This window comes from Amblyraja radiata, chromosome 11 (assembly GCF_010909765.2).
Source record: "Amblyraja radiata isolate CabotCenter1 chromosome 11, sAmbRad1.1.pri, whole genome shotgun sequence".
In the NCBI taxonomy this organism is placed as follows: Eukaryota; Metazoa; Chordata; class Chondrichthyes; order Rajiformes; family Rajidae; genus Amblyraja; species Amblyraja radiata.
This window is the reverse complement of record NC_045966.1, coordinates 15,311,880-15,337,911: the sequence shown is the minus strand read 5'-3', so window position 1 is coordinate 15,337,911 and position 26,032 is coordinate 15,311,880. Positions and strand designations below refer to the sequence as shown.

Here is a 26,032-nt window from a genome sequence, read left to right as displayed (position 1 = left end):
AAGTAATACGTTATAGGTATTTTATTGGAACAATTGACAAGATGTGTGCAACCTACAGAATGAAAAGCTGAGTAAAATACAAACATAGAGTCACAGAATTATAGATGTACAATGAAGTCCTATAATCACATTGCATACAACATGCTAGCCATTACTACAAGTCAAATACACTCATAATCAGCAGATAGGTTTCATACTGGTTCACATTTTGGTTTCAGAACAACAGACATGTAAACAGTAGGACAGTTAATTAATAACCTAACTTGTTTCTGACATTTTGTGAAATATAATTGATGTTCCACATATATAAATATTTAAAGTAGGATGCATAATTTCAGATTTTTTGTTTTCGAAAATCACTTGAGGAATATCACACGTGGTAAGCTTCTGATGGTTCTCTTAGATCACTGTAAACAAACATCCCTGTCAAGTTCATTGGCATGATATGATATACATTATTTTATACTCTTGGGTCAGATTCTACTCTTGGCAGTGCTCACAGCTGATTTTCTATTATGAAAAATATATGACCCCGCCTTTCCCTATCCTCCCAGCTGGAACCTGTGAAAAATACGTGTGGATTCTCCACGTTGAGAACCACCCTTGTTTCCCCTTAAATTGTGCCTTTTCTTCAGGTGCTGGAGATCCATGGATGTTATCATATTGTATTTACCAATAAAGTGACTGTGAGTAGGGTCTTAAAAAGCATTGTGTATAATACGTACATCAATTTTCTAAGATAAATGTTAAAGACTAGAGGACATAGCTTTTTCTGTGTGCTTAAGCAAAGCAAGAATTTCATTGTCCTATACAGGGACACATGACAATAAACTCACTTGAACTTGAACTTGAACTTTAAGGTGAAATGGACAAAATTTAAAGGAGCTGAGCAGGCAATTTTTTTACATAGAGAGCGGTGGGTGCCTGGAACGCGCTGCCAGGAGTGGTGATGGAGGCAGATACGATAAAGGTATTTAAGAGGCTTTTAGATAGGCACATGGATATGCAGGGAGTGGAGGGATACATGCAGCCAGAGGAGATTATTTTCACCTGATACCGTGTTCAGCACAGGCATTGATGGCTGAAGAGACTGTTTCTGTGCTGTGCTGCCCTTAATTATATGCATTAAATAATGCACCAGGTTCAGATTGAAAACTTCAGTTCAATGTAAATGTTTCTGACTTATCTCCAGCACCAAGTATTTAAATTGCATCTTCTTATCGATCTTGTGATTTAGAACAGAAAATAAATCAGAATTAGGAACATATGGAGACCATTTGTCTCATCAATGGTATTTTCATGCACATTCCCTATATCCCTTGAATCCCCTGATCTACAGATATCTATCTATCTCTGTTTAGGATGAGTTCAGGCATGAAACTTTCACAGCCCTACAGCGTAAAGAATTCCAATGATTCTCTTCCCTAATCTCAGTGCTAAATTATCTGCCTTTATACTGAGACAGTGAGCATTGACTCCATATTCCTCAGCCAATGGAGATACTTTCCTTGCTTCCAGCTTTTTGTGCCCTGTAAGAAGTCCATAAGTTTCAATAGGTTGACCACTTCTTCTTTTCCTAATGGTCAGGGCTATTCCCTCCTGATGGGTCAGGCCCACCATTCTAGGACCTGGCTTAGCAAATCTTGTTCTTTCATGGCAAGTATATCCTCTGGTAAGGAGACAAAACTGCAGATGCGATCTCACCAACTCCTGCTAAAACTGCAGTAAGACATCTTCACTCCTCTACTCAAAACCTCTGATAATAAAATCCAACATTCGATGTCTTCCTAATCGCCTTGTACACCTTGTTTGCTTTCAGTGACTTGTGCACAATGACATAAAGGAGCTTTTGAACATCAACGATACTCAACCCCTCACCATTTAAAAAAGATTCTGCTTTTGTTTTATGCATTATTGTATATAACTTCATGTTTTCCATATTATGTTGTGTTTGACATATTCTAGCCTACTTATTCAACTTGTTTATGTTTCACAACTGCATATTGTTCTAACCTTATAGACCAATTTCTTGTGAGGGACTTTATTGAAAACCTTCTGAAGATCTCATAGTCTACATCCCATTGATTCCTTCTATCTATTCTACATCCTCAAAGATGTTAGCTAACCATAATTTTCCTTATAAATCAATGCTGACTCTGCTCAATCCTATCGTTCTTTTCAGCAGTGCTCTATTATCTAATGTTTTGTCATACTGGAGATTCCAGCTTTCGGCATTGTCAACTTGAAGAGTACTTTATTTTTGGAATTGTAATAAAAGCGATTATCCTATTGATAGATCAAGACATCAAAATATTTTCTGCTGATTTAAAACTGGAGAAAAAATGCCAATACTAAAATATAAACTTTAACATTCAACAGCCTTCATCTTGGTAACTCAAAGACTCAGACTACAGATTTTGTCTTCAGTCATGCCTGTACTTTGTTTCAAGTCGTCGTTGTAGTATTTTGTTCTACGGAATGTAATTCAATCCAACTTTATTTCATTATAAACAGAATTGTATGTGCTTTGGAATGTTTGCAAGCTCATATGCTATTCCTTAATTAATTGGATAATAGTTAAAATAATATGTAACTATTAGAATATAGGGACTATTAGAATATATCAATAAAACAGTTTTACACTGATTTTAGATATATTAGCTTTATAAAGAAAAATAAATATTTCTATAGCCATAGACAGGGTAGATAGTCAGAACCTATTCCTCAGGATGGAAAAAAATCAAATACTAGAGGGCGGAGGTTTAAGACGAGAGGGGCAAAGTTTAAAGGAGATATGCATGACAACCTTTTTGACACAGAGGTTAATGAAGGCCTGGAGCGTGCGGCCAGGGTTGGTGGTTGAGGCAGATATGCTACTGACATTGAAGAGACTTGGATAGGCATAGGGATATACAGGGGATGGAGGGATATGGATTATGTACAGGTAGATAAGAAATTGTATTGGCATCATGTTCGGCACAGACATTGTGGGCCGATGGGCCTGTTCTTGTGCTGTACTGTTTTATGTTCTATTGTGTATTGTGCTGGATCACACCAGCCCCAGCCCACACCTGACATCAAAAGGCCTCTTCCATTGTCTCCAAATACCTCGGATGATTTTCTCCCACCAATTAAAAACTATAAATACATGGCCCTCGTTTAAGTAGACTTTGATCTATTGGAAAATGTGAATAATTAAGCTTTTTTTTCTTTGACGGATGTGTTTGCGCATCAAAGTTGGATGAAATTTTAAGTATTTATGACTTTTAATTATTTGTAACAATAAATTCAGAATATTGGAATGGAATAGTAATAATAAAAATATTGTCTTTCTCTTCAATGTGAGTAATAGAGAGGCCTACACGGACCATCAAGTTATCTTGACCCAAAACGTCACCCATTCCTTCTATCCAGGCATGCTGCCCGTCCCGCTGGGTTACCCCAGCATTTGTGTCCATCAAGTTGTAAATTGGCAGGACATTGAATAGTTAGTATAATTAGCTTTATAATTGTTTAACTGTCCTATTTAAGATATTCTTCCATTAACAGCTTCCATTTCTCTTGTTAACTCAGGTTTAAAACGTCATCAGAATCTTAGATAAACTCGCTGTATGAATTGTCAAGGTCATTTAACGACCTTTCTGAGTGTGATGGTAAAACATGATTAATTTGAATGTTGCCCTATATGTTTGGGGAGGAATTGTTTAATTTCAGCGAGCATCTGGATACATCTGTGTGTATGGCTGAGAGACCGATATTTTCATATTCTTCTTGAGTAGATTGGTATTTGCAGCGAATTAGCATATTTAAATCCTTCTGAAAATTCTTATTGAGGAATCCATAAAAGATGGGATTAATGCAAGTCGATATCATTGCTGCCAAATGACATAGTGTAAATACAAGATTATACTGGCAGTTCATCAGAGCTTCATGATTCCAATCATAGACAATATTAAAGATATTTAGTGGCAGCCAACAGACTGTAAATGCCACGACAATTGAAACCAGCATCAAGTTTATCCTTTTACTTTCACTCACCCGGTTTTCATTTTCTCGCATTTTATCCGCCATGCCGTTTCTTTTCTTTAGGCATATAAAGATTTTTAGGTAGCACACAAATATAAAGCAGAAGGGAGCAAAATACTGAAGTACATGGAGACATGTTGTAAAGACCAGCCTATCTAATTCTGAAGGCCAGATCTCAATACAGACAAATTTATCTTTGTAAAATTCTGAGTGCGAAGAGACATTTCGAAAAGGTTCATCGGTAAGCAAATGAAATGTGATGAAAGGAAAGGAAATTACTAGGGAGATGAACCAAATCAGCACAATTCCCCAACAAGCCTGGGAGACACTAGGCTTCCAGCCACGTGGGTTTACAATTAACTGGTGCCTTTCAATAGCAATCAAAACTAAAGAAAATATAGACACTGTAACGGATACACACTGGACAAATGAATTAGCTTTGCACATAACATCTCCAAAAATCCAATAATCCATCAATGTATAGACAATAGTGAAAGGAATGCACATGACACAGATAAGAATATCAGATACAGAAAGATTTGCAATCAGGATATTGGTGACGTTATGATTTTCTTTCTGTTTGGTTATGATGAAGATAAGGCAGAGATTACCAAAGAGTCCTACTATAGTTACTGTAACATATGCAAGAATTAACAGGAACATTACTGGTGAAGAAGATTGGCAAGAATCAAAATCTGCAAACTGAGGCTTGGTACCATCATTGATAACCACAGAAATATTTACACTGTGATTGTACATTGATTCTTCCATTTTACCTCCTTTCATCATTCAGTCAATTTATTTACAAAAATCTTTATGCCAATTGGGAGAACACATTCACAAAATAATGATATTCACTTCTTGAATTTTATTCAGCTTTGCTCTTCCGGTTCCTATCAACTTATCCTGCCAATACAGAACAAAACAAGATTAATGATGTATAATCTTAATGAAGTTTTATTTTAGCAATTTTCTCTTGAATGCAATTCATACTTTTTAAAACTCAGTCACTCTTCATGAAAAGAATCGAAAGATCTCTGTCAGTTGTGATGTGAGTTGCATCATTATAGCAAGTTTTGTTAACAGACAAAAGTAATTTTATTGAACATTATTCATAAAATTTGTAGTCTGGGTTGCGCCAGCAATAGCTGCCTCGCCAACAGTCTGTCTGTCCCTTCCTTCTTTGTATTTTAATAGTATGTATTAAAGTATTTTTGTATTTTTAATGTTCTTTAGCTGGTTTTATGTGAGGGTGGGGGGAGCTTGGGGGAAACTTTTTCTAATCTCTTACCGTCCGCACTGCGGCCTAACATCGAGCAGTTGGCGGCCTTTGCTGGAGACCGACTTTTGAGAGCTACCACCGCGGGGAGCCTACGGGACTTTAACATTGTGGAGCCCGCTGTCTCTGGTCAGAGACCGACTTCGGGAACTCCAAGCCGCAGCAGCTTCGATCGCCCCGACACGGGAGTTTCGACCGCCCTGACACGGGAGCTTTGATCGCCGGCTGCGGGAGTTTCGATCGCCCCGATGGATGGTTCGACTGCCCAGACAGTGGGGAAAATAAAGAGGAAGATGATTGGACTTTTTTGCCTTCCATCACAGTGAGGAATGTGGGGAATCTGCTGTGGTGGATGTTTATGTTGACTTTTATGTAGTTGTGTGCCGTTGGGTTTTTTTTCGTATGGTAATTCGTATATCACTGTACCTTAATTGGTACATGACAATAAAAGACCTTTGAAACCTTTAAAACCTTTGAAAATATTGATTTTTTTTACCAGACCACCATATTTATTTTCAGCTTAGTAGCACATATTTCTTTTTAGGCACAGCCTAAATTTTCATTCACAATATCTCACTTCATATGAATGTGTTGACCAAACATTTTGGTTGATGCAAATAATAAACACCTCTTTGTGATGGATAAATTGAATTGCTTAACTAAAAGTCAATAGTCATAGCTTCCCCTTTAGCTTTGGGGTGTCAAAAGACACAAGATATTCATAATGCTCGTAGCACATTTGGCACATGTAAATTACAAATCATTATGGAATGAGGCGAATCAGAAATCACTGGAACATTTACTTCACTGTTATATCTTGCATTGAATGTTGTACCATTTATCTTTAATCTGTGCACTGAGGATGGCTTGATTATAGTCTATAGTATAGTCTTTTCTTTGACTGGATAGTGCACAAACAAAAGCTTTTCACTGTACCTTGTTACAAGTGACAATAATACATTTAACTAAATTAAACTAATCCCTGATGATATTTCTCCCTGTGCCTTCACTTGCAATAAAACCACAGATATTCCTCAGTTCAAATTCTTTATTCAACTGTAATTCATCTGGTAAGATCCAGCAAACCGGAGCCTACAGGGGGAAGCCGCCAAACTGGTCCCCGCTTGGAGAATTCAGCAAACGGGCGATAATGACAGACGCGATCGGTGAGGCCGGTAGGAGAGGAGAGGGAACCGGGGTCTGGGCGAACCGCGCCCTCGAGGTTGGCGTCGGTTGCAACCGCTCCCCCGCCCCCCCGAGGCACAAAGGCAGATGGGCAAGGACAGCATAACCGGGAGACGGCAACCCTTATAATACCTAGAGCGTGGACTGGACTGTGAAAATGGTGTCAAAACATGGCGCCTCTTGCATGCCTGATCAGTAGATTATTTCTGTCCAATTTGCTAATTGGGGATGTGCCTAGGTATGGCAATACTCCACTATTGTTTGTAAGGAAAGAATTTCACTGTGCCTTTGTACTTTGCACATTTGACAATAAAAGCACCACTGAACCATTGTCACCTTGCTCCTACAGTAGGTTATTCTGTTCTCCAGGGTTTGTAGGGGGATATTCAATGAATTCTACAAGTCACAGCGCTCAGTCTGCAGTTGTTTCCACTGTATAATGTTAGAACAGTCATTCAAGTGGCATGTAAATGTCATATGCCGACTTGGACTTAGCCTTCTAGAATACCACCTCCGAGAGTGATTAACGAGTGGCAACAGCTGCTGTGGTTGCACGTAAAATCTAAATAGATAAGCTTAGCTCACAGCACTATGACCGATTTATTTCAAGGGCACTATTTCAAATAACTGACACCAGGGCGGTTAATAATTTAGCAGCAATCTAACTTTTGTATTCATATAGTATTACTTGGATTTCATGCATAGAGACAACATAAGGTTAGAAACATAGACAATCCAAGGCAGCCTGTTTGTCATTAAGGATGTCGTTACTGCCGCTGCAATGTTGAGGGGTCTGGAGCACAGCCAGATCATCGCAAGTGTTGAACGTTCATAGACCAGGGGTTGAAGTGCAAACCCAGGTATTCTAGTCCAGCCGCAGCGATTGGTCTCAGCTGTTCTCACATCTCCCGTTTCCCCATCTCTTTCACATTCTGTCCACAGTAATTCTCTTCTGCTTATTTAATCTCCATGGAAGGCGGCTGGCGTTGATCCAGCAGAACCTTCCAGCAGATGCCCGCAGAGTGGATCAACAGTACTGAAATCAGCTGTCACTCAGCCAATGAGTCACGGTCCCTCTCAAACGAGGCAGCACAACTTTTCTCCAGTCAATAGTGAAAAGGTCCAGGTTTTTTCCTCCATCTGATTGAAAATTGGGGAAGTAAATCATTTAACCTACATCTACCTGAAGTGGTTATTGATTGGAACTATGGGAACAGTGAAAGTAGACAGGAAGGAGCGTATACTTGAAGTTTTTAACTGCTGTCCCTGCTACAGGGACAGATAAGGGATAGGAGGGTATTGTTATTGATGAGAAGACCTGGGATTACACACCAATGGCTTTGTCTGGCTTTGTGAAGCTGGTGTGTCTATGTAGAAAGCTCACAAACCCACACTTTGCAATGCTAACATATTGTCAAGTATTAAAACATAGAAAATGAAGAATAATTAACAGATGCACAGGGATAGATACTTGGACAGGTACTTGTCTAGGAAAGGTTTACAGGGATATTGGTCAAACGTGGGCAATTCCATTTGTCATTCCTCAGCCCACTTGCCCCGTTGATCAAGATCCAGCTGTATTTCTTGATAACCATATTCACTATCTACGATATCGCCTCTTTTAGTGCCATCTGCAAACTTACTGAATCGAGAAAGACATTCTCATCCAAATCATTGACATTGATGAACAACAGCAAAGGGCACTAGCACCAATCCCTGAGGCATACCACTAGTCACCAAAAACCAGACCAAAAAACAACTTCCACCGCCAACCTCTGCTTCTTACCAAGAAGCCAATTCTGTATCTGTGGATTATTTATGTTCACCACCAACTGCTTTAGGTGATGGACTACCAAGTAAAGAATTTTGATTATATTATTTATGATTTCTTTGGTATATAATGAACTTATATGTTATAGCCTGTTACCATTTGTAAAATTCCTGTATTATATTGAGCTGACCAAAGCAGTGATAGAAACATAGAAACATAGAAAATAGGTGCAGGAGTAGGCCATTCGGCCCTTCGAGCCTGCACCGCCATTCAATATGATCATGGCTGATCATCCAACTCAGTATCCCATCCCGGCCTTTTCTCCATACCCCCTGATCCCTTTAGCCACAAGGGACACATCTAACTCCCTCTTAAATATAGCCAATGAACTGGCCTCAACTACCTTCTGTGGCAGAGAATTCCACAGATTCACCACCCTCTGTGTAAAAAATGATTTTCTCATCTCGGTCCTAAAAGACTTCCCTCTTATCCTTAAACTGTGACCCCTAGTTCTGGATTTCTGATGTTATGTTTAAAGTTATAGGTTCACATGCAAATATTTTCTAACATGCTCTGCAATTCCCAAGCTATCAGTGATGGCAGTTCTGCTTATTTTTCATCTTGAACTGAACTAAAATCCTGTGCATTGTGATTTCTCTTTACCAACATCAAAAAATGCTGAGAGGTGTTTATTATTGAACATGTAAAATTGATTAAGTATTTGCAAAGCTAATATGTATTACTTTGAAAAATAAATTGTCTTCTAACATACAGAGTATTTGTACAAAATGTGAAACATGCGCTTTCTCACCCTCCGAATATATATTTCAAATGTTACTGAACTTGTTATAGGATTTTTTAAATTTGGGGACAAAATTGAAAATAAAGTTAAAGACAAAGTTGGAAATTTAAATAATAATTCATCCTCACCAGAGAGAAAAGACTCCCACTGAAGTGGCTTTTTGGAAATAATCTCTGTCCCTGGATCTTGGAATTCCTGAAATAGAATGATACCAAGGTTTATAATTTACACAAATACTGAAGAATTGTAACGACAAAAGAGTGGAAAAAATAATTTGGCCTCGGGTCTTTCATTTAGCCGAGCACATTTGATTTGATGATGTGGTTCAAGAGTAAAAGGCAGGGAAAAGGAAATGAACTGTGAGACACAAGCAATTAGACAGATCGTTCTGAAAACCCGATAACACCACTTGGACCCAGCCACTTGCAGAGGTGTCATCAATACAATTGCTAGAAATTGGATAGAGTAACACTGTTTTTTTCAATATTAAGGGCCTGTCCCACTTGGGCGTCATTTACGCGACATCATTTACGCGTCACGACGCACGTGTCGTGGCGTGCACGTGATGCGCGCATGATGCACATTACTCGCGCATGGTGCCCATTACACGCGCATGGTGCGTGGTGACGTAGGCAGTGACGCCGGTCGCGCACAGCGCCCCAGGATTTTGGGATGTACAAAATCTTCGCGCGCCATCTGCATGACGCGCAAATGACGCCCAAGTGGACCAGGCCCTTTATGCAACCCAGAATGTATTTTATCTGGAATAAGTTGTTATAGCATTCATTTCTGGGTGAAACTGTGCCATTTGCTTGGCACTTAGTTTAGTTTAGAAACACATCGCGGATAACAGACCCTTCAGCACTCCGAGTCCATGTTGACCAGTGTTGCCATACACTCACACTACCTGTAGGACAGTGTGCACAAGGTGTAATTCACAGCAACGGAATGACTGACCAGCACAACTTTTCTATTTTTATTTCTGGTTTTCAGCGTCCATGGTTTCAGTTTGGCATTTTCTCTTCAATGGTTCTTTATCGTCATGTACGCACAACACAGTGAAATCCTTTTGCACAGCCACAAAATGCAGTCAGCAAAATTTTGGCGCCATTTAAAAAAATCGCTGGCTCGAAGGAGCAAATGGCCTACTCCTGCATCTATTTTCTATGTTTCTATGAATTGCAATCCCTGGGGTACAACAACATATATTTAACATACATCTCACCACTAAACCGACGTGCAGAAATGTTTCATGGAAACATGTTATGTATTACAACAATATTATGGACATGCCCATAGTTTGCAGTACATTATCACATTATTAATTAAAAGAGAATACTGTTCAGTAATTTTGCAGCATCTATTGATCTTCACTACCTCTTCTACTTTTATTTCCGATTGCCTGCATGTACATTTAGTATCAAATGCTTCTTGTAGGCATTTTAATTATAGTCCTTTGAACCTATCATTTTAATATTTAAAAAAATACATCAGTTAGACAATAGTTTAGGGTCATATATTCCCAAATATCTGCTTTTCTTCACTTTGAGTGTGATTTTCGTGACAAATATGGTAGTGTTTTGTTGGTCCCAGTACTTACAGCACTTGGAAACTAGGTTCAGGCAGCAGAAGCGCCTCATTTATTTATATCGGCTTAGTCCAAAGAAAGCAGGTCTATAGTAAATCACCCAATGTGCAGTTTGTAACATTCAGACATCTTATTATTTCATTCTGAAGATAATTTAACATAATACATGATTCTTCCTTAAGGTTAAAATCATTATTGCTGTTTAAAACAATGAAAAACAAAGATTTATTCATCTTCTGACTTTTTCATCCACTTTGTTCTATTCACTGTTTAAATTTCTAGTCATCTATGATGGAGATTGAAATTAAGCGTTTTCATATTATTTTACTTTTCAATGCAAGAAGACTCCATGTAATTACTATAATTTTCCTTGAGTTGTACATTTCACCTTTTGACCTTCAAGCATGTCTCATACAACCTTTTCTGTGGTTCATTAAAATTCAAGGTTTGGAGAGGAATTAATCATGTTATAGTTATTGCAAACTAAATTTAGAGGTATATCAGATTGCCCTTGGTATTGTTCCCCATTCTGGCTATCCAGTTGAAATTACATTGAGATCTAATAATATAATTGGATTAAATATAACAAATTCTAATATAGTGCCTTTGAAGTGAAACATTAATGCTATTTCCCATTCCACAGATGTTGTCCGACTTTCTGAGTGCTTCCAGCATTTTCTGTTAAATTACATTAAATGGATTAGGGGCACAGCTTTGCTATCTGCTCATAGAATGGATTTAAATTGTGAATGGTCAGTTCCTGCCAATTCTATGGTGTGAAAACAACCTGGACAATTGTAATTGCTAATTTGTCTCTTTTCTGCCAATGAAATAAAATAACCAATTAAGTTGACAACCTCCGTGTCTTTGGGATGTGGAGGAAACTGGAGCACCCTTGGAAAACCCACGCCGTCACAGAGACAAATTGCAAGCTCCACACAAACAGCACTGGAAGGCAGGATTGAACCTGATTGCTGAGGCTGTGGGGACATAGCACTACTTGCGATCTCACTGTGCCGGCCTTGCATTATTGTGCTGTCCTTACAGCACAGCTCATTTGATGCAACTGTTTGAAAACCGATCCCTCCAAACTCACTCTTGTGATTCGTCTTCATATTCCACTTGCATCTAATTCCTCTATAAAGTTATCGTTGTTTTTTCCGAGCACCATCGTTTCAGACAGCGTATTCCAAATAAATATTTGCAAAGTATAAAGGAAACATTTACTTCCAAGTTTCCATTGTTAGCAGTTATAGAATCATACATCATGGAAACAGACCCTTCTGCCCAACCCGTCTACGCTGATCAAGATGCCCCCTCTAAACTAGTCCCATTGGCCCGTGCGTGGCCAATATCGCACAAAACCTTTCCTATCCATGTACGTCAACTGTTGTTGAGTTAATTAAGAAAGACTGACAGATCAGCATTTATATGGTGCTTTTATAGCAGATAAAGAATAATGTGTTTTAGAAATGTAGTCATTATTATGATGTTCAAAATGAAGCAGCCAATTTATGCATAGCATGTTCCCATGACATCAATTTGATAACAAGCTACATTTTGTTTGGAATTTTGAATGCAGAAATAAATATTTTGCCCTGAACGTAACTTAAAATTTTCTTCAAAATAATATTATTTTAATTTGTATGTTCACCAGGGAGAGCACAGTTTAACATCGTATCTGAAAAAGTGACAGAACAATGCAGAAATCCCTCAGTTTTACACTGCAGTGTCAGCCCAGGTTTTTGTGCTCAAGTTCTGGTGGGTGTCTTTAATGGACAACCTTCTGATTCAGTGGGAAAAGAACAACCAGTCAAACCATAATTATATAGGATGGAAAGGAAGAGTAGTGAGAAATGGCAACTAAATCCAGTCAGCAATGCCCCCAACTTCTCTGTAATGTCCTTTCTGATCATTTTCAAAGTTCCTTATTTATTTGATGTTAACACTAACAGTTTAGCATCTGTCACATTTGAATTAGAAAATAAGGGTTTTGCCTCCAGCTTCTTAATACTTACGTTGATGATACATATTTTTTCATGCCAGTTTCCTCCTATTCCTAGAGAGATTAAAATAAATAAGCACTTGCAGTTTATTAAGAAAATATGGTGTAAAATCCAAACAACATTATAGTTGGTCTGATGACACCCACATATAACAATTTGATATTTTAGTTGAGGGAATTATTTTGGGCTGAGTTGTAAGGATCTGAACCAAGATCCTTACTACTTGGATTTCTACACCAAGAATGCAAAGTAAATCGAGCACATCCATTATGGGCATTTGTACAAAGTTCTGAAAGTATGAGGAATTATGACAAAAATGTAATGCAGTTGCAAGCGTGATATCTATCTATCTATCTATCTATCTATCTATCTATCTATCTATCTATCTATCTATCTATCTATCTATCTATCTATCTATCTATCTATCTATCTATCTATCTATCTATCTCTAAAACTCTTATCTTGTTTGTTAGTATGTCTGTGTGTCTGTTTATGTGATCCTGAAATTACGGTACACGATAGCCCTACAATTTTGGCCCACCTTACTCACTATTATCATGTGGTGTGTTGTATCAAGTTTTGTTTAGATTAATGGTTTATTTTACAAGTTATTGACATTTTAAACTTAAAAAAAATTAAAACAGCACCCCCACTTACCGTCCTTACTTGACTGACATCACAAAGGACACCCGACAGGTCCTCAGCCACAGTAGCCTTTGCAGAATTTCAGACCACCATCTTTTTTTCCTTTCGCCTGTCCTTGCCTCGCCTCACAACGGCGACACAACGACTCCACGGGTAAGTTTCCTTCCATTTTACAAACACCTCCATGGGTCCTCTCCACTTTACACACTTTAACTTAATTTCTGCCCCCCCCGGGCCTGGCGTTGGAGCTGGTGCGGTGTCCGGGGGCGGGGAAAGGCCACGCCGGCGACCCGGGCCTGGGTGCTGAGACTGGGGCAGTATCTGCTGCTCCGGGACCACGGGGAGGGAGAGTGCAGGGAGGGAGATGAGCGGCAGCCTCGGCCTCTCCCTCCCACAGCTCTGCACCACTCTCACCCCCGACAACCCCCACTTCAAATACAGCTTCATCGCCGATCAGCCTGACAATAGACAATAGACAATAGGTGCCGGAGTAGGCCATTTGGCCCTTCGAGCCAGCACCGCCATTCAATGTGATCATGGCTGATCATCCCCAATCAGTACCCCGTTCCTGCCTTCTCCCCATATCCCCTGACTCCGCTATCTTTAAGAGCCCTATCTAGCTCTCTCTTGAAAGTATTCAGAGAACCGGCCTTCCCTGCCCTCTGAGTAGCAATGTTACAAAATTTTGAGATTTTAAAAATCAAGTCTGTAATTTATCCCATCAGATAAAGCATAAAAATAAGTTTAATTTGACACCTAATTCACTTTCATATCTCAAGTATTTAAAAAGTTATGGCCATTTTCATACTCGGAAATGAGCATCTTGTTCCCTATTGATTTTCTATGGACATAACAAAAAAGTTGTGATCGTGAACAGTCAAAAGCCCATAACTTTCTTAAAAATTAAGAGAACTGAATGAAATTTTCAGTTATCATAGATTGAAGCATTCTGAAACAAATATAAAATAATCTTACTTGGATGACCTGAAATTAAAGCATATAATTAGTTAGTTACCTAATTGTAGCTAATTTCAGACTTCAATTACTAGATCTAAACATCTATCCATTTCTTAATAAATTATTAACATTTTTAAATAGCCTAAATGTCCAAATAATATTCACAAATAATTCACAATAAAACATGATTTTAAAATCTCATTTACATTAATTTATAGACCAAATGGAAGGAATTTAGTGTTCAATTGCTGTAAATAAATGCCCATTTAAATCAGCTTTCCAGTGGGTCCCTGTGGAACGCGCTGGTTTAGAACGTTCACATTGCGGTAGATTTGTGCCCCAAATGCCCAGAAAAATACTGCGCGATATAATGGGCCCAAATTGAGCTACTCGCAATATTAAATTTTGTATAAAGGGATCTTTAGAAGCCCTTTTTAATGTAAAAATATACAACCTAACTTCTGCTATTTGCTTTATGAGACTCTGCGGTTGCTGGCCGTCGCGGGTTTAGAGATTGATTTTTAAACTACTATAACTATTATACGAGGCCTTTAAACCTAATAATAGCCTTTGCGACGGGGTCTTCCAGCGATTTTTCGTTAATAATTAACTAGGCTGAACATTTTCGATTTGAACAGCCTAGAGAAAATCGCGTTTTAAACCCGCCCCCTCTAAACGGCGCCAAAATCGCGCACACCCTCAGCAGCAGATCTTCAAAGACGCTTCAGGTAGGCTTTGCAACATACCTACTCTGAGGCAGAGATTTCCACAGACTCACAACTCTCTGTGTGAAAAAGTGTTTCCTCGTCTCCGTTCTAAATGGCTTACCCCTTATTCTTATTCTTATTACACCCTCTATGCGGGTGACTTCAATCACTCTAACCTGAAGACTGTACTCCCCAAATTCCACCAACATGTCTCCTTCCCCACTAGAGTAGACAAGACACTGGACAAAGTCTACACCAACATGGCTGAAGCTTACAAAGCCACCCCCCTCCCCCACCTTGGTCAGTCTGATCACATCTCATTGTTCCTGCTCCCTAAGTACTCCCTAAGTACTCCCCACTCATCAGACGGGTTAAACCAACTGTGAGGACAGTTAAAGTCTGGTCAGAGGAAGCGGACTTCACACTTCAGCAGTGTTTTGGAAACACTGACTGGAAGGCGTTTGCAGCCCAGGCCACCCTCGACTCCCACACGGACATTGATTCCTACACATCCTCTGTTCTGGACTTTATAAACTCCACCATCAATAGTGTCACCTCCCTCAAACAGGTGACCATATTCCCGAATCAGAAGCCATGGATGAACAGCGAGGTCAGGCTACTGCTGAAAGCACGGGACACCGCTTTCAGGTCAGGCGATGCTCGAGCCTACAGTTCAGCCAGGGCTAACCTGAAGAGGGGCATCAAGAAGGCCAAGCACTGCCATAAACTCAGGATTGAGGAGCACTTCAACAACAACTCCGACCCCCGACGCATGTGGCAAGGCATCCAGGCCATCACGGACTACAGACCCTCCAACACCACCCCCACATCCAGCGACGCCTCCTTCCTTGAGGAGCTTAATCACTTCTATGGCCGCTTCGACAGGGACAATCTAGAGACAGCCATCAAGGCTGTGCTACCTGCCGATCACCAACCCCTCACACTCACCCCCTACGACGTATACGTGGCACTGAGTAGGACTAATGCACGTAAAGCTGCTGGCCCTGATGGCATCCCCGGGCGCTTGCTCAGGGCCTGTGCTGCGCAGCTGACAGACGTCTGGACTGACATCTTCAACCTGTCACTTGCCCAAGCAGTTGTCCCCACGTGCCTCAAAACCACCTCCATCGTGCCAGTGCAAAAACACTCCACTGCGGCAAGCCTCAACGACTTCCGCCCAGTTGCACTTACCCCCATCATCACCAAGTGCTTCGAGAGGCTGGTCCTGGCACACCTCAAAAGCTGCCTACCCCCCACACTGGATCCCTATCAGTTTGCCTACCGCAAGAATAGGAGTACGGAGGATGCCATCTCAACGGCACTTCACTCCGCCCTCTCCCACCTCGACAACAGAGACACTTACGCAAGAATGCTGTTCATCGATTACAGCTCAGCATTCAACACCATTATACCATCAAAACTGATCACCAAACTCGGTAACCTGGGCATCGACCCCTCCTTCTACAACTGGATAATGGACTTTCTAACCAACAGACCCCAGTCCGTTAGGTTAGACAAGCACACCTCTTCAACCCTCACCCTGAACACCGGCGTTCCACAGGGCTGTGTGCTGAGCCCCCTCCTCTACTCCCTCTTCACCTATGACTGCACACCTGTACATGGTACTAACACCATCATCAAGTATGCAGATGATACAACGGTGATTGGCCTCATCAGCAACAACGATGAGTCGGCCTACAGGGAGGAGGTCCAGCACTTAGCAGCATGGTGCGCTGACAACAACCTGGCCCTTAACTCCAAGAAGACCAAGGAGCTCATTGTAGACTTCAGGAAGTCCAGGGGCGGCACGCACACCCCCATCCACATTAACGGGACGGAGGTGGAACGTGTTTCTAGCTTCAGGTTCCTGGGAGTCAACATCTCCGATGACCTCTCTTGGACCCACAATACCTCAACTCTGATCAAGAAGGCTCACCAGCGTCTCTTCTTCCTGAGGAGACTGAAGAAGGTCCATCTGTCTCCTCAGATTCTGGTGAACTTCTACCGCTGCACCATCGAGAGCATCCTTACCAACTGCATCACAGTATGGTATATCAACTGCTCTGTCTCCGACCGGAAGGCATTGCAGAGGCTGGTGAAAATTGCCCAACGCATCACCGGTTCCTCGCTCCCCTCCATTGAGTTTGTCCAAAGCAAGCGTTGTCTGCGGAGGGCGCTCAGCATCGCCAAGGACTGCTCTCACCCCAACCATGGACTGTTTACCCTCCTACCATCCGGGAGGCGCTACAGGTCTCTCCGTTGCCGAACCAGCAGGTCCAGGAACAGCTTCTTCCCGGCGGCTGTCACTCTACTCAACAACGTACCTCGGTGACGGCCAATCACCCCCCCCCCCGGACACTTATTATTATTTATTCAAATCATTTGCTATGTCGCTCTTCCAGGGAGATGCTAAATGCATTTTGTTGTCTCTGTATTGTACACTGACAATGACAATTAAAATTGAATCTGAATCTGAATCTGAATCTTAAAATGTGGCCCCTGGTTCTGGACTCCCCCAACATCAGGAACATGTTTCCTGCCTCTAGCGTGTCCAAACCCTTAATAATCTTATATGTTTCAATAAGATTGCCTCTCATCCTTCTAAACTCCAGAGTATACAAGCCCAGCCGCTCCATTCTCTCAGCATATGACAGTCCCACCATCCCGGGAATTAACCTTGCAAACCTACGCTGCACTCCCTCAATAGCAAGAATGTCCTTCCTCAAATTAGGGGACCAAAACTGGTGAAATGTATTTGAATTTGTCATGTTTTTGTAGGTGGGTGAGGATTTTGCTAGATCGTGGATTCAAAACAACATCCAGTATGTAGTAACAGAGCTACCAACCTGTTATATGCAATTTCATAAAAAATATTTTCTGTTTTTCAATTTCACAGGCAATATTTTGACAGGAAATTCAGATTTTGATGCAGATTAGTTTAATGCAATGTACACCGGGGTTGCAATAAAATTCCTTGTTCATGTGAAGCTCAAAGAGTAAACAGTATACATATAGTAACGATAAATACAACAATAAACACAATGATGACTGCAAAACAGTTAATTGGTGCAAGAGTGTAGTGTAATCTTTAACATAATATTTGAGCAAAAGGATAAAGCAAACAGAAATTATAATCACATAATTTATATATGAACTGCAGATAAAACAACATATGAATTCTGAATGAAGGACAACAACATATGATTACTGAATGAAGGACAACAACATATGATTACTGAATGAAGGACAACAACATATGATTACTGAATGAAGGACAACAACATATGATTACTGAATGAAGGACAACAACATATGATTACTGAATGAAGTTTGATTTAGGTTGTTGAAGGCTCAGAATTTATACAAACTTTATCCGTTCCTTTAGAAAGTTCTAAAGAATGATTGAAGTAATCGTTACCACGTTGTATTTTTTGATGATGCTGATTGAGAAAAGAATTGTGGCTCAAACATTAGAGAAACACGGTCTTATTTCAAATAATGCTCAGGGAATGTTAACATTCACCTGACGTTAAAGCATAGCATCCACAGTGGTCTAGCATTTCCTTCTGTTTTACACTTGGATGTTATTCAGGATTATTTGCTTAAATTTAAAAAAAATGAGATTAAATCAACATCCTCTATCCTGAAGGCCACCACCTAGGCAATAAGTAGTGATGTAAATTAAATTTTATCAAGTATTAAATAGGCAGTAAAGAGTCACATAAACAGCTAATCAAGCAACAATAATAAAAAAAGGACAAGTGACCACAAAACAGCAGCAAGAAGCACATTGACAAATGTGATTTGGTTTACTTTAGAATATGATTTGCTCAATACATTCCTGTATTTGTCTCGGTACATCAGCATTTAACCACCATATTTTGATATCAAATCTATACTTTTTAAACATTATTTCAAAATAATATTGATTACCTGTCAAGGTTAGATATTTTCAGTCTCATGGCTTCTTCACTTTTCATTAAAAAGAACATTGCATTGCAGGACACTCACTTTTGCAGAACATTTCTTCCATTTATCTATTATATCTCTATTGATATTGCATTGTAATCGCACAAGATGATGCTGATCATCTTCTTGAAGATACCGCTCTCTTTTGTGTGCAAGGGAGTCTGTCCAAATCTAGTTACTGAGTGCTCTGACGTTTAATGATTGACATCAAAACAGCCAGAGAGACAACTTGAATAGTCTCAACAATAATCAAAAGCAGGAAAAATGCTGTAGAGTTACACCAATCAGCTGCATGCACGATGGGATCTGGTTTACTTTCGTAACGTGACTTGCCGCTCCCGAGCACGATTGTGAAGACTAAGGAAAGATATTGCTATTGCATATTGTTATTAACAAGCCTTTGGCCGATTAGTGTGATTCTCTAGCTCCATCTTGCAGCTGAATTTAAGAATTTATCAAACTTGAGATACCTATGAATCAGAGAATCGAGCTAGAATCTACATGCTGGCAGCATAGATGTTTAATATTGTGTTTTAAAATCTAACACAATATTTCTCTCAAATTTAAGCAAAAACATTTAAGACCATTCCAACCAAGCACTTCAATTAATTTGTTTAACATAGGTACAATTAAAACAGAGTGTTCTGTTTCACAGGAAAGATTTCTAGATGACTGATATTTTCTATGGTATTAATCTGAACATCAGTAAGCATAAAAAAACTGATGACCTATTACTAATTTGCTGGAACAAATTAGAACAGATGTTAAATTAAAAAGGTGATAAGATCCCATTTTAGCAATATACTGAAATTAATTTTGCTCCTATTAATAACCATGTGGAACATTAATTCACGTGATCTGAAGAAAGTGTGGCAATATCTCTCTTGCACTCAAATGCTTGTTTTCATCAACGCCTTTTGTATTTACAATTAATATTTCCAATTTATACCAATACCAATGCAATATCACCTCTCTTTTCAGCTCCTGCAAATATTATTCCAGGATGGCTTACAACTGATATATACATAAGAAAAATGCAATAAAAAGAACCACAGATGCTGGTTTATACTAAAGAAAGGCACAAAATGCTGAAATAACTCAGCGGCATCACTGGAGAAAATGCTGAGAGAATGGAGCGGCTGGGCTTGTATACTCTGGAGTTTAGGATGAGAGGGTATCTTATTGAAACATATAAGATAATTAAGGGTTTGGACACGCTAGAGTCAGGAAACATGTTCCCGATGTTGGGGGAGTCCAGAACCAGGGGCCACAGTTTAAGAATAAGGGGCAAGCCATTTGAAACGGAGACGAGGAAACACTTTTTCTCACAGAGAGTTGTGAGTCTGTGGAAATCTCTGCCTCAGAGGGCGGTGGAGGACGGTTCTCTGGATACTTTCTAGAGAGTGCTAGATAGGGCTCTTAAAGATAGCGTAGTCAGGGGATGTGGAGAGAAGGCAGGAATGGGGTACTGATTGGGGATGATCAGCCATGATCACATTGAATGGCAATGCTGGCTCGAAGGGCCATATGGCCTACTCCTGCAGCTATTGTCTATTGTCTAAAATGGATAGGGTCGAGATATATGTAAGAAACAGCATGGATGCAAAGTTTGGAGCAATGCAACTTTTTGAAGGCAAAAGGACTGAATTTTAACTAAAATCTAATTGCTTATTAGGCGCTACATTCGCAAAAATCTGTTCCAGATTCTTCAGTCATACATATTGCAGCTATTGGCTTACACAGCAACATCAAGTGTCATGCAATGCATCTTCTGAAGTCATGTGCAAATATCTTTTGTGCAGATAAGGCCTACAATTGACACAGGCTTTGCATACCAAAGCAGGGCTCAACTGAAACATTGACACAGTTTTGGTTGAATATTGTCCGTTATCTTGCATATCATTGATCCTCCAATGAAGAATTAAGTAAATCCTCAATGTGGAATCCAGTACATTCAGAAAGTATTAAGACCCCTTCACTTTTTCCACATTTTGTTACGTTACAGTCTTATTTGAAAATTGACTAAATTCATTTCTTTATCATCAATCTACACACAATAACCCAGAATGAAGAAGCGAAAACTGGTGTTTAGAAACTTTTGCAAAGTAATTAAAAATAAATCACTGAAATATCACATTTACATATATTCAGACCCTTTGCTATGACATTCAAAATTGAGCTTAGGTGCATCCTGTTTCCATTGATTATCGTGGAGATGTTTCTACAACTTGATTGGAGTCCACCAGTGGTAAATTAAATTGATTGGACATATTTGGAAAGGCACACACATGTCTATATAAGGTCCGACAGTTGACAGTGCATGTCAGAGCAAAAAACCAAGCCTGGAAGACAAAGGAATTGTCCGTAGACCTCCGAGACAGGATTGTGTCGAGAGATCTGGGGAAGGGTATAAAACAATTTCTGCAGTCCCGAAGAGCACAGTGGCATCCGTCATTCTTAAATGGAAGAACTTTGTAACCACCAGGACTTTAAATATAGCTGGCCGGCCAGCCAAACTGAGCAATCGGGGGAGAAGGGCCTTGGTCAGGGAGGTGACCAAGAACCCGATGGTCACTCTGACCGAGCTCCAGAGTTCCTCTGTGGGGATGGGAGATCTTCCAGAAGGACAACTATATCTGCAGCACTCCACCAATCAGGCCTTTATGGTAGAGTGACCAGACGGAAGCCACTCATCTGTAAAAGGCACATGACAGCCCGCATGGAGTTTTGCCAAAAGGCACCTAAACAAGATTCTCTGGTCTGATGAAACCAAGATTGAACTCTTTGGCCTGAATGCCAAGCGTCACGTCTGGAGAAAACCAGGCAACGCTCATCACCTGGCTAATACTATACCTACGGTGAAGCATGGTGGTGGCAGCATCATGCTGTGGGGATGTTTTTCAGCATCAGGAACTGGGAGACTTGTCAGGATGGAGGGAAAGATGAACGGAGCAAAGTACAGAGAGGCCCTTTATGAAAACCTGCTACACAGCGTTCAGGACCTCAGACTGCGGCAGAGGTTCATCTTCCAACAGGACAACGGCCCTAAGCACCCAGCTAAGACAATGAATTGAATTGAATTTATTTGCCACACAACCAAGGTCGGTGGTATTTGGGTTGTCAGCAGCGGTACAATAATAAAGAACACACAACCACAATAAGAATGTAGCACAAACATCCACCACAGCATTCATCACTGTGGTGGAGCACAGAACTTGGCCAGTCCTCCTCCATTTTCCTCCGTGGTCGGGACCTCCACCCTCCGCAGCCGTTGCTGCGGGCGTCCAGATGGTAAGGGACAAAGTCAAAGTCAAGGTAAGTCCAGGATTGGCTCTTCCCCACCGGAGACCGCGGCTTCAGGTTGGTGTAGGCCGCAGGCCGGCGGTCGAAGATTTAAGGTTCCCGCCGCGCCGCAGCCAGAAGCACCGCAGACCGCAGGGCCGATGGTCGAAGCTCCCCTCCAGGGGTGATGGTAAGTCCATGCCGCACCCGCGGTAGAAGTTGGCCGCGGACCGGCTGTGATGGCTTCTTCTTCCCCCCGGGTCCCCCACGAGGGATCCCGGGCTGCGGACCCCGCGCCATCTGGAGCTCTGCAGACCGCGGCTTCAGGCTGCCGGCTGCCGCGGGCCAGCGATACGGAGCGCTCCCCTCCAGCGAGCCCCAGCGAGGGCTCGCCCGCTCCACGCCGAGAGTCCACGCTGCGCCCGCCGCTGAAGCCCCGGGCGCGTCTCCGGAAAAGGCCGCGCCGATCCTCGTTGTTAGGCCACGGGGGAGGCGACCTGGAAAAAGTCGCCTCTCCGTGGAGGAGGTGACCGAAGCGGTTTGTCCCTTACCCCCCCACACCACCCCCCACACAAGACACACAAAGGAACATTAAAACAAACTTTAAAACATACTTTAAAACATACTAAAAGTTGAAAAGACTAACACGCTGCTGACAGGCGCAGCCACTGCAGCGCCCCCCTACGTATAGACGTATACAATGCAGGAGTGGCTTCGTGACAAGTCTGTGAATGTCCTTGAGTGGCCCAGCCGGAGCCTGGACTTCAACCCGATCGAACATCTCTGGAGGGTCCTGAAAATAGCTGTGCATCGATGCTCCCCATCCAACCTGACAGAGCTTGAGAGGATCTGCAGAGAACAATAGGAGAAATTACCCAAATACAGGTGTGCCAAGCTTGTAGCGTCATACCCAAGAAGACTTGAGGCTGTAATCGCTGCCAAAGGTGCCTCAACAAAGTACTGAGTAAAGGGTCTGCATACTTATTTAAATGTGATATTTCAGTTATTTCTTTTTAATTACTTTGCAACATTTTCTAAATACCTGTTTTCGCTTTTTTATTATGGGGTATTGTGTAGATTGATGATTTAAAAAAAAAAAAGAATTGAATCCATTTTAGAATAAGGCTGTAACGGAATAAATTGTGGAAAAAGTGAAGGGGTCTGAATACTTTCTGAATGCACTGTATGTTGCCATCACTTTTTATCTAAGCAACCATCCTTATGCACACTGATTTGCAAAGTTCATTGGCAAAGTACCATTTTCCACAGTATGGGACGGTGCGGGAGGAGGGGGGATTGAGTGGGATTACTAGGAAGCCAAACAGCAGTCATCCAGTAGCACGCCACAAAGTATATAGAATCCACAGTTGTCTCCATAGGATTTTGTTGGTCAGCAACAAAAATACAAATGCTCTGGTACAGATTGTTGCATGGTGCTTTAGTCTTGTTACACCAGGGAAGTAGAACATTCAGCCTGTCGCATTCATTTTGGGTCTATGTAAAAGCAATCCAACCAGCCCCACTACCTCACCCTTTCTCCACTGCCCAGACGTTTCTTTCCTTTCAGATATTTATCCAGCTCTATTTTCATATAAAATCCTAAGGGGGCTTAACAGGATAGAAGTTGGATTGTTTTCACTGGTAGGAGAATCTCAAACAAGGTGAGATAACTAGGTGCCCGTCATTGAAAACTGAATTTTTTTCTCGCAGAGGCTGGTGACTCTCTGGAATACTCTGCCCTGACGGGTGGCGTAAGGTGGATCATTAAAAATGTTTACATTGGAGGGGGATAAATATTTGACAAGTCGCCAAGTAGAGGGAGGAATGTGGAGAAATGGCCCAGAAGAGGATGGCAGAGTAGGGTTGAATGGCCCGATGGCCTACACCATCCCCAATTTTCTTGAGCTTTTGTGTTCAATGCTCCATTGAATCTAAGTAAGGAAGTAAGTTTATTGGCCAAGTATTCACATACAAGGAATTTGCCTTGGTGCTCCGCCCACAAGTAACAACATGACATACAGTGACAGTTACAAATGATTCAGAAAACACTAAACATTAATAATAATAAAACATTAATGATAAAGCACCATTGATCAAGCATGTGAACCAACAAAATACCAGATCAAAGGGAGGTTACAGATTTTTAGCTGTTGAGTAGAGCAACAACTCATGGATAAAAACTGTTTTTATGTCTGGCTGTGGCAGCTTTGACAATCCAGAATTGCCTTCCAGAGGGAAGTGATTCAAAGAGTTTGTGGCCAGGGTGAGAGGGGTCAGAGATTATCTTGCCCGCTCGCTTCCTGGCCCTTGCAGTGTACAGTTCATCAATGGAGGGAAGGTTGCAGCCAATAACCTTCTCTGCTGATCGGACGATCCGCTGCAGCCTCCAGGTGTCGTGCTCGGTGGCTAAGCCAAACCAGACCATGATGGAGAAGGTGAGAACAGACTCTACGATGGCCGTGTAGAATTGGACCATCATTGCCTGTGGCAGATTGTGTTTCCTCAGCTGCCGTAGGAAGGACATCCTCTGTTGTGCCTTTTTGACTGTGGAGTCGATGGTAGCCCCCCACTTAAGGTCCTTGGAGATGATGGTTCCCAGGAACTTAAAAGACTCCACAGATGTGACCGTGGTGTTGTTGATGGTGAGTGGGATGAGGGGAGGGGGAGCTCTCCTAAAGTCTACAATCAATTCCACTGTCTTAAGAGCATTGAGTTCTAGGTTGTCGCGAAGGCGAAGGCACCAGGACGCCAGCTGTGACACTTCCTGTCTGTAGGCAGATTCCTCCCCATCCTGGATCAGTCCAATCAGGGTTGTGTCATCTGCAAACTTGAGAAGCTTGACAGAGGTGTCTGTGGAGGTGCAGTTGTTGGTGTAGAGAGAGGAGAGGCGAGAGTAAGCAGCCTTGTGGTGCTCCTATGCTGAGCGTTTGCGCGTCCGAGATGTGCTTTCCCAGCCTCACATGCTGCTTCCTGTCTATCAGGAAGCTGGTCATCCACCGACAGAGGGGTTCAGGCACAGTCAACTCGGAAAGTTTGGAGTGTAGTAGCTCTGGCACAATGGTGTTGAATGCAGAGCTAAAATCAACAAACAGGATCCTCGCATAGGTCCCCTGGCGGTCCAGGTACTGCAGGCCCAGGTTGACTGCATCATCCAAAGATCTATTGGCCTGATATGCAAACTACAGAGGGTCCAGCAGGGAGTTTGTGATATTTTTCATCTTGGCCAGCACAAGCCTTTCGAGTGTCTTCATGACTACAGAGGTCAGTGTGACAGGCATTAAGGCAAGTAATCCTTGCCTTTTTGGGTACAGGGACAATAGTGGAGACTTTTAAGCATAGAAACATAGAAAATAGGTGCAGGAGTAGGCCATTCGGCCCTTCGAGCTTGCACCGCCATTCAATATGATCATGGCTGATCATCCAACTCAGTATCCTGTACCTGCTTTCTCTCCATACCCCCTGATCCCTTTAGCCACAAGGGCCACATCTAACTTCCTCTTAAATATAGCCAATGAACTGGCCTCAACTACATTCTGTGGGAGAGAATTCTAGAGATTCACCACTCTTTGTCTAAAAAAATGTTTTTCTCATCTCAGTCCTAAAAGATTTCCCCTTTCTCCTTAAACTGTGACCCCTTGTTCTGAACTTCCCCAACATCGGGAACAATCTTCCTGCATCTAGCCTGTCCAACCCCTTAAGAATTTTGTAAGTTTCCATAAGATCCCCCCTCAATCTTCTAAATTCTAGCGAGTACAAGCCGAGTCTATCCAATCTTTCTTCATATGAAAGTCCTGACATCCCAGGAATCAGTCTGG

At 41.4% G+C, this 26,032-nt stretch overlaps 1 protein-coding gene across 1 annotated transcript; it reads right to left on the bottom strand.

The window, feature by feature from the left end:
* Window positions 1-3,681: 3,681 nt before the first annotated feature.
* LOC116978742 (neuropeptide Y receptor type 6-like) lies at window positions 3,682-4,797 on the bottom strand. The gene has a single exon (XM_033030049.1). The coding sequence runs from the start codon at window positions 4,795-4,797 to the stop codon at window positions 3,682-3,684; it is 1,116 nt and encodes a 371-aa protein (XP_032885940.1).
* Window positions 4,798-26,032: the final 21,235 nt, after the last annotated feature.